This window comes from Mustela erminea, chromosome 6, assembly GCF_009829155.1.
Source record: "Mustela erminea isolate mMusErm1 chromosome 6, mMusErm1.Pri, whole genome shotgun sequence".
Classification (NCBI taxonomy): Eukaryota; Metazoa; Chordata; class Mammalia; order Carnivora; family Mustelidae; genus Mustela; species Mustela erminea.
In genome coordinates, this window is record NC_045619.1 from 39,259,490 (window position 1) to 39,276,067 (window position 16,578).

A 16,578-nucleotide genomic window follows, 5' to 3' on the forward strand; every position below is an offset into this window, starting at 1 on the left:
AAAAAAAGGTCAGATCATACTCTGTTCCTGTAATCTCATAAAGTCTTATGGTTTACAGAGTAAATTCTGATGTATCTCATAAAGCCTTATGGTTTACAGAGGAAAACATTAAGTGGGGTAGCATGCTTTCTCTCCAATCTCATCATTCAGTGTATCCTATAACCCAATTATACCAGCTAAACTGCTAACCATAAAACTCTGTGATGGTACTCACAACTGGTATTGAACAACTCCTGTGGTTCAGTATGGAATGCCTTTCTTTCACTTCCTTGGTTATGCAAATCACCTCCTCTGGTTCAAGGCATAATTGAAAGGCCACTTCTTTTTTTTTTAACTCTTTCTCTTTTATTCCCATAACCTTTCTCCTTCCTTTGTGTCTGGTTTACCTGTATTACTTCATTATGCCCTGGGCTAAAGTATGTTTTGCTTAACATCTTTGAGGTTCTTTACCCTCTCATAAAATTGGGATCGTAACTACATACCCAGCAGGACTGTTCTGAGGAATAATTGGTCAAACCTAATATATTGATGAGGGGTCTATACTAATTACTCAGTGATTTCTGGTGGTGATGATGATAGTGCTATCTGCTCCTACTCCCTCGCTGGACTGAAAATAACACCAGGGCAGATTGCATGCTTTAATCATTTTGTTTCTCCCAAACTTCAAGGTGTAGGTTTAGTAAGTTTTTAATCCAACTGACTACCGTTTCTCAGAAACTTTTTCCTTCACTTCTCTGACACTGTATTTCTAATTTACTCACTCTTTTATTTCTTCATTGGTTTCCCTACTCAGCCATGAATTTTATATTTTAATAATTTATTCACTTTCTCTTTTCCACCCTATGAGACTTTCTTAATAACGGCCATCACCCAGTTTCTCAACCTAAATTTCTGTGTGGTCAACACCCAGACCTCCATTTCCAATGCTGATCCCCCTTTGGCATTCCCGTTCCCTAGAGGGTGTGACCCTCCCAGAGTACCCAGCTTCTCTGGAACTATTCCTTTCTTTCTTTGCCTGGACACCCTCACATTCACTTGCACTGCCTAGCAAATCTGTGCCTTTATTTTCACAGCAGCTAAGGCTTTCGTTATCTGTAGTGTTCCCTTCAATTACTTCCTTTCTGCCTCTTCCCTCTTTCCAGCCCTTCCCTTGCAATCTATCCTACCCACACGCTGCCGCCAGATTGATGTTGCTGAAACAAAATTGTAATTGTGTTACTTCCTTGTTTAAATATCTTGAATGGTTCCTGGCTCCCCCTTAACTATTAAATAAAGTCTAAACTCCTTAGCCTGATATTGATGGCCCTCTCGAATGAATTCCAAATGACTTTTCCCAGTCTTGTTTTTGATGACGACTCTACATGTCCCTGAGGTTTCAGCACGCGTCATGTCTTACATCATCACCCTTTCCATGCCTATCTTTTCTCTCTTATTAGATTATAAGAATGGTAACTTAAACTATGTGGTATGTGACCACCAACCATTCGTCCATGCCATCTGCATTTGTTGATGGCCTGCCCTCTGTAAGGCATGTCATATCTAGTCTAGAGAAGAAAAGAATGGGTGGCACTAGGAGGCTATCTTCAATGAACTTAAAGTCCAGGAAGGAATGAGATATGAGTATAATACTATAATACTACATTACATGGTAGAAGGTAAGCATATTAAAGGAGTAATATGGGTGTTTAGTATTATTTAGTGTTTACAGCATTCCTGTAAAGGATTGAGCCTTCATCCTTTAGGATATGGAGGCTTGGATATGCAGATACTTCAACCTACTCCTTGAAGTTTGGGAGAAACAAAATGACTAGTAATGGCATTTCAAATATGGGAACACCATGGACTAAGGAATAAGGGCAGAGAATGTAGGGTTGTAACTGTGGAACAGTGAGTAATTCAATTAAGAGAAGGTGAAAGATGGCTAGAAAGGTAGGTTGGGGCTATATTACAGAGAGGGTCTTGGATGACAATGAGGGAGTAAAAAAGTCAGCAAAGGGGGTAAGGTACCTGAGTAAGAGACTTGGGTGTTCAGAGCAGGCATTTTGGAAGAACCATCTCAAAAGCTTATATGTGGTCAGATTGGCAGAAGAGTGGAAAATTGTGGAATGAACTCATAGGAGACTCCAAGGACTATGATATGGATAAGGACCCAAATAGAGGAGTGGCAGTGGGCATGGGAAGGAAAGAGGGGACAGAGAATGAGGTAATAGGACTTGATAAAAAAGTTGAATAATGGGGAAAAATGTGGCAAATGTCAAAAGTGATGTTCGAGTTCTGAGTTTCAAAATAGAAGGATATATATGTTATGTATCTGTTTTTTGGAGGGCAAAAGTGAGTTTAGTTTGATATATATAATTTCAGTTGCAAATAGCATCTACAGATGTGTGGATTTCGCATTTCAAAAATGGAACTCATTGTTGTCTTGATTTCCATTTCCCTAATGACTAAAAATGTTGAACATCTTTACATGAATTTATCAATCAGATGTATCTTCTTTCATTGTTTGTGTTCAAATCTTTTGCTCATTTTTGTATTGGTTTGTAAGAGGTTTTTTCTTTTCCAAACATATTTTTGAAGCATCTTCTTTATTAAATATATTTATTATGGATATTGTCTCTCAGTTTGTGACTTGCCTTTTTACTAATGGTACATTTCAGAAAGCAAAAAAATCTTTATTTTAGAAGAGGTTGATTTTACTACCTTTTTCTTTATAGTTAATGTTTTTGGGTGTCCTTTTAAGAAAACCCTTGCCAGATAGAGGAAGTGGGGACATACTGGTCAAAGGGTAGAAACTTCCAGGATACAGAGCAATTGGAACTCTCCTACATCACTGGCAAGATGTTAATAACACAACCACTGTAGAAAAAACAGATTGACACTGTGAGAGCTGAAGCCGACTTACTGTAAAACAGTGAAAACAGATCTTTACTGATTAGGCCTGGAAAGCAGCCAGGTAAATTGCATTAGAGTTCCAGTAGCAGATATGGAGTTGAAAGGTAGATGGATGCCAGCAGCTGTTGAAAGGGGAGGTGACACGGCACCGTTCCAGTTAGTGTGGGCAGAAGATGGTGGACAAGGCCATTTTGAGGCACCACTTCAAAATATCTTCACTCTTGCGGCATTGTTGGTACCAGGAGTAGCTGAGAAACTAAACTGCAGTGTTTTGTGTAGCTGATAAGGTGTAACCAAGAAATTTACCCAAGCAGACCTTACAAAAGTACCCATTTCTGGAAAAGGTGCTGAAACACAACACTTGAAGTTGTCTTTCAACTCTTCATGAAAGCCCAAGAAACTGGTTTTTGTTATAGAGCAATAGTCCTAAGAAAAGAGTCTGTCCTGTTTCTTGGGCATGCCAATACAACATATTATCTTTAAAAGGAAAAGATGAAGCTAAAACCCAGATCTCCACTTGAATAAAAATGCTTCTGGAGAGAACCATTTACCCTGAGGACCAACATGGCAGCTGCTGTATCTTAGCACTGAATGGGCCTGGACTGCCTCCAGGCCAACAGGGAACATTTTTATTCAGCCCAGGCAAAAGGGATAGAAAACAGAACAGGAAATGACAAAGAAAGGTTGAGGAAGAAAAGAGAAAAATAAAAAGAGAGGGTGGAAGAGAAAAGGTGAGTGTGTAGTGCTGTGTGGTTGAGGGCAGAACAAAACGGCTCTTTCAGGTAACCTATCCTTAATCCAGGGTAATGGTCCATTTTGCCTCTGATGATGGCTATTGCTCCTTTCCAGTAAGATCCCTTTGGAAGTCTCTCCCTCCCATCCTTCTTTCTTCTTTTCTAAACAGAGGTATAATTGACATAGAACCTTAGTATCAAGTGTATGATATAATGACTTGGTAATTGTGTAGCAAAATGATGACCACCATGAAGTCTGGTTAATATCCGTCCCTACACATAGTTACATAGTTACAATTTTAACATAGTTACAATTGTTTTCCTTGTGATGAAAACTTTGAAGGTCTACTTTCTTAGCAACTTAGTATACAATACAGTAGTGACTATAGTCACTGCTCTGTGTTGTAGCTCTAGGACTTACTGATCTTATAACTGGAAGTTTGTACCTTTTGACCCCCTGCCTCCCAATTTTACCCATACCCCCAACTCCCTGCTGCTGGCAGCTACCAGTCTTCCTTCTGTATCTATGAGTGGAAGCCCTTTACTTGAGAATATGAATATCTAGGATCTTTTGAGCTAGAGGAGAATCATTATTATCCTTATTTTACTTAAAGGTAAAATGATTTGCCCAAGGTCATATAGGAGTAATGCAGAACCACAATTTTGAACCCAGACAGACTAACTCCAGAACTTATATTCTGGCCTTGAATCACAGCAAGCAATGCTGTCCCAGGTTGGGTTAGTTACTAACACTGGGTCAGAGTCTCTGAGTGATTTGCGTAGTATCCTGGACAAGGTATTAACACTAGAGGGGTTCCGGAGTGTATTAAAGAAAATAAGGAGTAATATTTACATGGTTATAACAATGTTTCTAATCACCGTAATGGTTTACTGATTTTATAGAATTGGATCCAAATCCTTCTGAAAAGGAAATTATAAAATTTACTTTCAAGGCAATGAGCAATATAACTCCGTCAGTTAAGGTTTACTACACAGAGATCCTGGATCTTTTCTAAGTTTCAATGGACAGGTCCACATTACTTTCAGTAAATTCTATATTTACTAAGGCAACTATATTTCTATTATTTATAGTCTACCACTGATGCAACCCTCACCCAGCTTTTCTTTTTAACTTCTGTGTGTACAAAGAGCTCGAAAAAGAAAAAAAAAGGTTTAAGTGGATTTGAAATTCTGTCAGGACAGCAGTTTCATTCAAAGTGTTTGGTGAGGAAAGCTTTAAATGGGCCAATAGCATCTTAATTTTTATTTCAAACTTCTCTAAATTCACTTAAAAGGCAGGCTGGGGAGGCATGTGGGATCTGAAGATACCAAGTTTAAATCCTTTATAATAGTTTTCTCCTCCATGAAAATCAGAACAAAAAAATAAAGTCAAGTGTTAAAAATATAATAGTACATCATATATTTTCCTGCTGCTTTCTGCTTCTAAATTCTTTGTCCGATTTAATAGAAACTGGCACAAACCTGTCCATCATGCCATAAAAGATCTATGGAGTCATTCAGAGTAAAGGAGAAAGCCATGGTCTCCCAGCTTCTCTTTCTCGGCTGTTTTCTTTATAGATTTGCATTTGCAATCAGGCTTCCCCTTGTGAAAATGCAACATGTATTTTGACATGCAAATGCTATGTGGCAAGGGGTAGACATTTAAAGCTATTTTAAAATATATTTGTATATTTGTAAAGAATTTCAGCAAGGTAATTGCTGAGCTATTTTTAATGTGTGGCTAAAATATCCACTCCCCTTCTTTGTCCTTAGGTGTATTTACTTAATGTCTTTGAAATGCTAATGGAATATAGCTAAATGAGGTTGAGAAACTTAACTGAGATCTTAATTCACTTGGTGGCTTTATGTGCTCACCTTTACTCTGTGTTACCAGTGTTTTGGAAATTTATAAAATCCCTCAACACTAGTTCAGTTGAAAGACATGAACTTCTTGGAGGAATTTTCTGCATAATAGGCTTCCAAGAGGGAAATACAATTCAAGGACACATTTAAACAACTTTCCTGAAATATCAGTAGCATATTCTTTTAATGTTTCCACATCAAAAATAGGCTGTTGATAGAATCATTTTGCAGATTGTTCTTTACAAATCCATATTACACACAATGTCCCAATTTATAACAAATAGTTTATAATATTCCCCTTACTCTCAAGTATAAATAATACAACAGGTCTATGTATATAATTTTTACAAATCAAGAAAATGTGGTAAGTATAATGAAGAGGGAAAATAAGAAAACAGTGTATAATGAAATAATATACATTTCAGTATAAAAATCTTCAGGTGTAATGATACTAGAAGACAATGAAATAATCAAATGCTTGCAACGCAAGGAGAGATTTTGGAGTTAGAGAAGTAAGACAATCAAGATTTTAAAAAATAAGGAGAAAATAAAGTCAGAGTTTGGGTGAACATTACAATAAAAGCTAGAATGTTCAGGTTATATTAGAACCATGCAGAAAGACAGTACAGCCACATTTTTATGTCAAATAGTTCTAGGCTTAGACAATTATAAACAGAGTTTTCTTCTAAATGTGTGTCTTATGGAAATTTTGAAAATCGTGTGGAATGTGGGAATATTTTTCATTGTGTGAAACCGTCTCACACATTACAAGATTTGTAGGCTCCTAAGCCCATGATCTTTAAATGCCAGTTGCCATTCCTCTTACCCATTTTTAAACACACTAAAAATGGCCCAATGAATATCAGAATATCTAGCCAGAGACAATGCCAACTCTACTAAAAACCAAACAGACTTCACACTAAATGATTAAGTTTTTACTAATGGTAGCTCTTAAATATTTCTCTGTCTATATTCATATATACATGCAGGTATTTTCTATGTTTTGAACCAGAATTAGACTTAAAAAGATGATGAAATAAATTAAGATTTAATGAAAAATGTTTGACTATAAGCACAAATTACTACATTGTGCTGTGATGAATTGCAACCCTTTTATCTCTAAGTGTCCTTGTCCCAAATCAATTCCTTTAGCGTTGCATTGATGAAGTCACTCAGTATTATAAAGGACTTACTTTGATCTGAAAATAACACTCATCAGTATTGTAACTTTTTTTTCTTAGAGCTATTTCAATTGACTAGAAGCTAACAATGAATAATAACAATATTTTGGCCACTGTTTTTCTGAAGCCTGAGGAAGAACTGAGTCAACAGATGATCACAGAAGCTGAGTCATACACAGAGTTCATTGATACAATGAAACAAAATCTAAGGTTAGTCCTTACCTAGTAGTGAGTTATTAACTTGGCACTGAGTGAGCGCAAGAAAAGCAATGCAGAAGCATGAAGTGAGCAAGTATCTACTTTAAATCCAATGAGAAACTCTGAATTAGTATTAAATTTGTGTTCCAAGTATTCAGTCTTTTAAAACCTATGAAGAGGCAAACACCTCGTATAGGTGTTTTAGTCTTAGTGGTGATAAGGAATGGTGGAGTTGATTTGCAGCCTTAGTGATAGTCTGTTCATGCAAATTTATAAATTGCGAGATTTTTCCTGACGCTCCCTTACCTACAGCTTGCTCCATGTGTAGCTGCTTTGAACAAATTACTTACCTGACTGAGCCTGAGCTTTCTCATGTGTAAAATGAGGGTCGCCAAGCTGGCGATCACTACAGTAATTACTGTTATTCACATGCCATGGATTCCTGTCTGTTCCTAAGGATTCTCTTCATTTGATCTTGAAATGGTCTTCTGGCATTAACGTTACATTCATGACATTAACAGAAAGCAGTGACAGGACCCGCAACAATGACCTTCTGTCCATTTGGCAGTCAGATGAGGGAAGATGAGTGATTGGACTGCATTTTGCATCACCGATAGGCTTATGCCATATTTAACCACCTATCTATCACGACTGGGGGTTGAGTTTCACTGGTGTTGCTGGGAAAGCTGACACGGCTTTCCCTATTAGTTTTCCAAGTCACGGCTTTCAGTGTTCTCCTCAGCCAGGGGTTTTTGTTGCTGCCCCTGGGAGAGAATCTTGGGAGGCGGTGGGTAAGGAAGACACTTTGAACTCACCACAGCACCTTGATTTGCTTTATTGATATTAGAAATTGAGGCTTCTATAATTTTCATTCAAACAAAGGGATCCTTGGCTAAAATGGTGTGAAAACCAAGACTGCCTAGATCCGTTTCTCCAAGCATGGCACAAAGCATATTAGGTACAATGTTTGGTATAATAGTGTTTGCAACGGGAGACTATCTATACAGTTTCTGGCATGGGGTCAGGCACTTTCAAAGTATGGTAAATATAAGTATGTGGAAGGAATGGTTCCTGTCTCTGAGGAATTTACATTTTCATGAGAGTAGAGGCCCCAGACAAAACTGAATAACCAAGATAAAGATTTTCATGAAGGGCTTTAGAAGATTGGAGGAAGACTCAAGTAATTCTGCCTTGGGAAATGAGGAAACTTCGATTCCAAGTGATAACATCTGAACTGGTTCTTGGAGGATTAAAAAATGTGTCTGTGTTAAGGACGGAAGGGAGTCCTGGAAGAGAGAAGAGCAGTAGAGAAAGCACTGGAATGTGAATGCTGGCTGGGTTGGAGAGGTTTTTCATGAGCACAGTTAACAGGACTGAAATGAATTGCAGGTATAGGAGTGAAGGTGAACTGGATCAGGGAGGCAAGAATGATGGAGAGAGTTCTTATTTGAAAGACTAGGTGAATGAGATCACCCAGAGAGAACATGTTGGAAAAACAAACAAACTAACAAAAAATGGAACAGGGTTAAAAATGTAATCCTGGGGCGCCTGGATGGCTCAGTTGGTTAAGCGACTGCCTTCAGCTCAGGTCATGATCCTGGAGTCCCAGGATCAAGTCCCGCATCAGGCTCCCAGCTCCATGGGGAGTCTGCTTCTCCCTCTGACCTTCTCCTCGCTCATGTTGTCTCTCACTGTCTCTCTCTCAAACAAATAAATAAAATCTTTAAAAAAAAAAAAATGTAATCCCGGATCCTCTGCCACTTGAGAGGAGAAAAGAGAATGAAAGAGGAGGACCAGCCAGTGAAAGAGTGTAGGGATGGACAGAGAAGGAAGAGGAGAAAAAGCAGAGTCCTGGAAATCAAGAGTTTCAGATGATGGTGGCTAATAGCGATAATAATACAGAAATATTTGACCGAGTGAAGGTGGATCATAACCTTCATAACATCAAGAAGTAGCTGGTGATTCCAGTGAAAACAACTTCAATGGCACATGCAGAATGGAAATTAGAATGGAAGGAGTTGAGTTGTTCTTGGGAGTTAAAGAAAGAGATATCTGGGTCAAGGTTATGTTTTTCAATAAATTTTGGTGTACGTATGAAGGAAGAAGATATAGTGGTAGTTTGACAGAGGGGTAAAGTAAGGAGAAGAAAAGTTTAGTGCAGGAAAGAAGAAAATGGAACATTTCCTGAGCACTTAACTGTGTGTTGAATTTTTGCTAGGCACTTTCAGATAGGAGAACCTTGAGCATATGTGTGGGCCAAAAGGAATGAAGGAGCGAGAGAGTGAAATTATAGAAGTTATTTAAAAAAGAAAAAGGAGGGGCGCCTGGGTGGCTCAGTGGGTTAAGCCGCTGCCTTCGACTCAGGTCATGATCTCAGGGTCCTGGGATCGAGCCCCGCATCAGACTCTCTGCTCAGCAGGGAGCCTGCTTCCTCCTCTCTCTCTCTGCCTGCCTCTCTGCCTGCTTGTGATCTCTCTCTGTCAAATAAATAAATAAAATCTTTAAAAAAAAAAAAAAGAAACGAAAAGTAAAAGGAAAATTGGAGGTGATACTAGGGAACGGAAACACCATGAGGGAATTCACCTTTGCTAGATCAGACATCATTGGAGTGGGTTTAGAGACTGCAATGTGCATATAGTAGGCTGCAAAGTTTTTGGTATTTTCATAATTTGGGTTTCTGTCTGACCGGAGTAGATGGCTTTTCTAAAATGGAAATAGATTTGTTAAAGTGACAGCTTGAGTTTAATACTAGCTAACATTTATAGAATGCTTACTCTGTGCCAGATACTCTATGAAGCCCTTTAAATGCCCTGCTCCCTTTACCCAACAACCCTGTGGTGGAGATACCATCTTCGTCCTTACTTTATACAGGAAGAAACTCATACACAAAGAGATGAACAGAGCTGGTACACGGTGGAGCTTAGATTTGAACCCATGTAGTCTGCGTCCAGAGCTTGCGTTTTTAATCCCTCTGTTAAACTATTGAATGGCATTTCTGCACGAATTATACAACTACCCTTCGTCCACTCTTACTCCGGACTAAGAGACAGGTTCTGGCTCTTTGGTTTTCTGCTGTGTTCAAGGAAAGGGACACTCTACTTGAAGAAGCTCATGAATATCAAAACCTTAATCATAGCTCTTTGGATGACACAAGTTCACGCTTTACAAACCAACCATGGCCCTAGTCATATTAAAATCAAAGTTGCAAAATAAAGAAACATCCTGAAAAACCTTGTCTGCTTCATTTAGATAACGGTGTGCAGAATGAATTGAAAGATAAAAATGCTCAGCATTTACCATTTCCTTTTCTTCCCTTTTTTTAAGCCCCATGGTGTTACGGATGATATCATCAGGCAATTTGGTTTGAATATGTTCCTTGCTGGACCGTGTAGATTACCCAACTAATGACATGCCTACTCCTTGCCATTGTGACACCTCTCTTCTCACAAGTGGGAATTTCAAGTGACAGACTAAAGCTGTTTGCTATCAATTTTGCAAAAAAAAAAAAAACCACATCTGCCAGATAACCGAGATTTAGTTCAGAGACTGAAATCAATTAATATTCTAATTTGTTACCTGTCATTAGCGTCACACTGTATTATGCCAAGTCAAAAGTGATAACCTTTATATAACATAGGCTCCTAAAGGAATTTGATTTGCGGGATGTGTTTTATTTGTGCTTAGTGTTGCTCCTGGCACATAAATCCCATTAGAATTTTCAATTACACAGACAGTAAAAATTGTGGTGGATTAAAACGAAAGGGTAAAATATGCCATTACACATTTTTAATGAAACTATACAGCTGTGTTTATGGTAAGTTTTTCTAACTCTAATTTAGTGTACTGTTTTAAGATTTGGTTAGTGGGCTTGTTTCTTTCTATTAAGTCAAGGAGAGATCAAGAAATATGGTATTTTTGTAGGTGTTGCCCAGACCCTCTGACATTCTATTACTTTAGGTTGCTGATCAAAAGCAAACCTCCATGGAGGAAGAGACGAGACACCTGGTCTCAGGGCCACTGCAGAAGAATGGGACAAGAGAGTGGAACAGTGGCTTGGGAAGAAATGAAATTAGCCAAGGAAAGAAAGAAACTAAGGGAGCATTTCCTAGTTTTTATTTTCCAGCTGACTGTTTTCTTGCTGCTAAACTGGAGGGAAATATAATGCATATGATGGCTGTCTCTAAGTGGGAAAGGGTAAAACACGGAGGTATCACTGCAAGGATGGAAACAATTTGCTTTTTTCAGTGTGAATGACTCAGCCAAGCTCTGAAATGATTCTTAATGTTAAAAATTAAAGATTCTTAATAGGCTTTAATTTTTCAGCATCTTCAGGCCTCAAAGTTGAAGAGGGTGGTTCAGGATGTAAGTTAAATAGACATTCAGTCAGGCATTTATGCAGGAAGTAGACATGGAGGCCTCATATGTACCAGGCACTGCCTGGGATATAGCTGTGCAAAGAACAGACCCAACTCCTTGCTCTCCAGAGAGCTTACATTATTTCGGAGGGATCCAGACCAATTTAAAAACAAATAATAAGGAGCACCATCTGCAGCACGATGCAAAATAATACGGTGAGAAATAGAGCAAGGGTGAGGACAAGAGCTTCCGGCAAAGATGGGGTGGGATGAATGAGTTATCATTTTAAGCAGCACGGTTGGGGAAGTCCTTAACTAAGAGGATGACATTTGCACAAAGCCGAAAGGAGAAGAGAGAATGAGTTATGTGGATGTATGCAGAACGTTCAGTCCTGTAGTTAGTACCAGTGCCATGCCTCTCATGGGGTTTATTCTAGAGAAGGTGGTGTTGCAGATCAAGCAGAATATGCATTTTATTTGATGTTCTTTCTTTCTCTGCTAACTCATTTCTCATAAAGCAATCATGCTGATAAAATATTCAAGTGAGAGTTCGCCCACTCCCCACCCCACCCCCCGCATATGAATTTTGGTTTGTGCCTTGTCATTACAACCTCCAAGTCTCGTCAGTAGCACCAGGATCCTCCATCAACCTTGTAGCAGAGCAGGAAAAAGAACTTGGATTTCCCATCCTAGGGCTCCATCTATTGGTCCATCTCTACCTCCTCTAGATTATGGATCTTCCTGCGAGAAGGATAATTACTGGCCACTATACTGAGAGTGTCTCTCAGATGAACTTGAATTTGTTAAAAGTAGACCGATCAACAAATCGTTAGTCACTAACAGACAAGACATTGATTCTGTGTATTTTTTTTTCCTCTTGCTTTCTCAATGTCCTTACAGAATAATTTTCTTATAAATTGATAAATCTCTCATCTGGATTACTGCAACATTCTGCTTTATCTTCTGCCTTTGACTTTCTGGAGCTCGTTTTCAACACAGTTGCTAGAGTGATCTTTAAAAAAAACCTGAGTCAGATCATGGGACACCCCTGCTCAAAACTCTACAAAGCCGTTTTATTTCACTCATAGTAAAATCCAAGTTCTTAGACTAATGCTCATGGCCTCACATGATGAGGTCTATGTTTCAAGTCCGAATTCACCTTCTGCCACCCCACACCTCATTCATTCTACTAAAGCTCCCTGGGCTCCTTGCTGTTCCAAGCAGATTTTTCCCTAAGGGGCTTTGTCTGGAATTCCCAGAATTAAAATTAAAATTAAAATTTTGGAATTTAAAACTTCCTCCTCCATTCCCTTCAGGGTTCCTTACAAAAGAAACCAGCCCTGATCATCCTAAAAAATAATGTTTTTCCCTCTATGCCCTTCTATATTCCACTTACTCCTCTTTAGTTTCTTTCTTTAAAAATTATTTTTATTTAATTTCAATTAAATAACATGTAGTAGATTATTAGTTTCAGAGGTAGAGGTCTGTGATTCATCAGATTTCTATAAGACCTGATGCTCATTACATCGTGTGCCCTCCTTAATGTCCATCACGCATTGACCCCACCCACCTCTTACAACCCCCTCACCCCCCCACCCCCCACCCACCGCTCCTCCAGCAACCCTCAGTTTGTTTGCTATGATTCGGAGTCTCTTACGGTTTATCTCCCTCTCTGATTTCATTGTCTTTAGTTTCTCTTATATCATTTCTTACTGCATGACTTACTGTATATATTTGCATCTTTATTGATTTGTTACTTTTTTCACTAGAATATAAGCCTCGTGAGGCCCAAAATATATTTTTCCTGCATCTGAAAAACTCTCTAGTTCATCAGAACTGTTCAAATCTGAATAAACAGACCAACCTATGGTTTCAGATTTAAACGCCGCTGGTAGAACTAGAGCTGCCCTCATACACATGTACTTCGGTAGAGGTGGTTGTTTTCCCGAGGACAAAGAAAAACTGTGCAGAAACTTTGAAATATTAATAAGTGAAAGGAAACCAAGCTTGCAATATCAGGAAAGTACATTTTAGCTATTTCTTAGGAATAATCTATACAGTGGAATAATTTCATAAATATAAATTTAAAACATATATGACAATGCATTAACATGAATATTCTAGAGAAAAACAGACATTTAAAAAAAATACCTACCTGCATTAAACACAAGATACAATTTTTTTTTTAAATAAACAGGGCTTTGAGATATAAAGTATACTTAAAGATTTAAAAAATTCCATTTCTAATATTCCATCTTCTTATTGGAATGCTACCATGCCAAGAATGAAAAAAAATGTATGTTTATAGTATGTCAAGAGAAATTCTGCCTTTTCCCCCGCAGTGGGTAAGGCCATTTTCAAACATTTCTTTTGACCCTACCAACCGACCATATGTAGTCGTACTCACATGGAATTTTATGCAGCTCATTCATAAACTTCTCCTTCAGCTTGGAAAAGGCATCTTCCTTTCCTTCCCCAGGACTGGCTGGCTCTGTGGCGTTATGGGGGAGAACGGTTGCAACAGTAGTGACTGGCGGGGCGGCCAGTGCCTCATGATGACTCTCGCTCACCATTTTAGGTGCAGGTGAATCTAAGAGAGGAGGGAAGCAAAATAAATAAATAAATAAAAGAACAATTCAGAATGGCTTAACTGATCTCACATCAAAGGTACACCAGAGATGAGACACATCAGGGGGTGCACCTGTTCCCTGGGTAACTAGTCCAGCATTAGCATATTACTTTATGTTGGTTCATAAAGTATTTATGGAACCACCATGGAGAGTCTTTTCCAGAAGGTAAGACCAGGCGTACATCCTGAAAACCCTCTCCTAACAATAACGTGGGAGCTCTCAAATCTATTAGCTGTTTATACCACCGAGTATTTACTGTGCAGATGTGATTTCTAATCCGTATGTTACAGGACTGTGGATGATGAAGCGGTTGCTGAGAACATACATGCTCTGTGCTCTCAACGTTTGTGTCTTATAAGAGGAAAGAAAGATAAAATATTTATATTGAAAATGTTGATGAATGATAGCATGCATCAAAATATTAGTGAATTTTAAGATGGTTGTAAGTCACACTGTTATGACATTGATACTATAAGATGTCATGAGTGTCAAAGAGGAGTTAGTTCTTGAATCTCATTTATTGATGGTACATTTCCTTCGCTGTCTTTTTTTTTTTTTTTTTTTTCTTTTTGACATTTACTGTGGACAATACTGTGACCAGTAGTTCCCTTGTCTTGCTGGGAAAATGTTCGGAGCCACTGTAAATGTGGCAAGATTGACTATATACATCAAGCAACTGATGATGAAACCTGCCTTGTCTGTCAAATCATTTCAGTTTATTCTATTTGATTATATTATTGAATTATTCTGATTTTAAATGTTTACCTCCAAAGTGTTTAAAAACAAAAACCCAATTAATCCTTAAGGTAGCCAATGAAAAAAATCTAAGCCCTTGAATGCAGAAGACCTCAGTTCGAGTCCTCTTCATAGCTAAATGGATTCTGACAAGGCATCTGACCTCTTCATTTATCTGCCTTCCGAAATATGTAGAAGAGACCTGCCCTGCCTAGATTTTTCTCAGTACATGTGAAGTGTTCTATAAATTTAAAGAAGGTAATCTGAAGAGGTAGGCTTGAAGTCCTATTCTCCAACCTAAACATACTCTGGACTTTCCTAAATTTTTTTTCATTTTTTATTTTTTATAAACATATAATATATTTTTATCCCCAGGGGTACAGGTCTGTGAATTGCCAGGTTTACACACTTCACAGCACTCACCAAAGCACATACCCTCCCCAAAGTCCATAACCCCACCCCCCTTCTCCCAACCTGGACTTTCCTAATTAATTTTACTGTATGACTTAAGATTTCAGGCAGTGCTCATAAGAAAGGGAACAGGATTTGGGGCAGAAATATCTGGGCAAAAGAAACTCACAGTCTCAGCAGGAAAGTTGATGGACCTGTGATTTGCAAAGAAATGGAGATAACCAGCAAACAGACAAAGGATTTTTATAAAATTAAAAATTTTTTGTGAGTTAATTATGCATATTTAAACTATTTAGTGGAAGTACACTTGAAAGCAGAATAATCTCAGATGTGTGGAATTATTATTAGAATCTGAATCAAAATCCAGAGATTTCTGGATCTCTTAAAAGGAGATGAGGTCTGAAGCTAATAATACACACATATAATCAATTTTCATTTTATAATATAGTCTCTTTTTAAAGCTTTTAATTTGCTGCTAGTAGCTACTAATAGAACCTGAAAGGGGAAAATCAGACAGATTTGGGCTTAAATCTTCTTTGTTCTTTAGTTTCTTCATTTGTAAGGTGAGAGTGGTCATACCAAAGACATGACGTTTTTGAGCATGCAATGAGATAATCTATGCAATGAATTTAGCTTTCTATGTGTCGATCAATTGACTCAGTCCTCCCGCCTCTCCTCCTTAGGAATACTTGGCAACCCAGAATTTTCCAGGTTGTGAAAAATTGTATTTCTCCAACTCAAGGTCACTTTCTAAAAGATTTTCATAATTTTTTTGGATTCTATTTAGCTTAGGATCTGTCTGCCTGCAGAAAACTGGAGTTCTGTTTGCATAACTTAGGAGAAGCTTTGGTACTGATCATACCGTAACTTCTATATTTCATGCGCGTCAACAGGACTAAAATTATATACACATACATACACAAACACATCCATATGTATGAAGTATTAGTATGTATGTATTCAAAAACTGAATTTGGTCCTCTGCTGTGAGAATCACTAGATATGATATGCCTTATTACTTATCTCCACAGGTTGGTTGAGGATATTTGAGGGATCATGGTTTACTGTAGGATTTAAAAGAAAGTATTGCATTAAATACAAATACATATATATAACAGTGCCATCATTAAATTAAAACTATGATGTCTAATTATGTTTCCACTCAATTTTGGTCCTGTTCTGGAAGTGGGACCCTGTTGCTGGTTATCTGGACCTATCAACTGCTACCTCAAATGGCTACACAATTGTTTCTAGCATTTGTGCCCTGGGATGGTTGGGCCCTTTGCCACTCAGGTTGTTAAATATTTTCATGTTCCCTCAGCTTATAATGGGATAGAAAAAATTTCAACATACAAATTGAATGATCTGAAAGGCTATTTAGAAGCCTCAACATCTGGAAGATGGACTTGAAGTTTACTCAGTACATTTTTTAAAAGAGGCAACAAATGTTTCTGTAATTTCCAAAAACAATCCTCTGTAGTCGAAGGTATGCTTTACAAGTGTTTTATCAAAACAAAGCTATAAACTTTAGCTCTTACTGGTCCATGATAGTATTATCTGTATCATTTCTGATATTTTT

At 38.0% G+C, this 16,578-nt stretch overlaps 1 protein-coding gene across 3 annotated transcripts in view; it reads right to left on the bottom strand.

Moving 5' to 3' along the window:
- SYT1 (synaptotagmin 1) overlaps positions 1 to 16,578 on the bottom strand; it is a 542,261-nt gene that overhangs the window by 190,681 nt on the left and 335,002 nt on the right. For all 3 annotated transcript variants that reach the window (XM_032346925.1, XM_032346922.1, XM_032346923.1), the window contains one exon: positions 13,631 to 13,813. In XM_032346925.1, coding sequence (XP_032202816.1) covers positions 13,631 to 13,796 — 166 coding nt within the window. In that variant the 5' untranslated portion in view covers positions 13,797 to 13,813. The remainder of the gene's footprint in view (positions 1 to 13,630; positions 13,814 to 16,578) is intronic.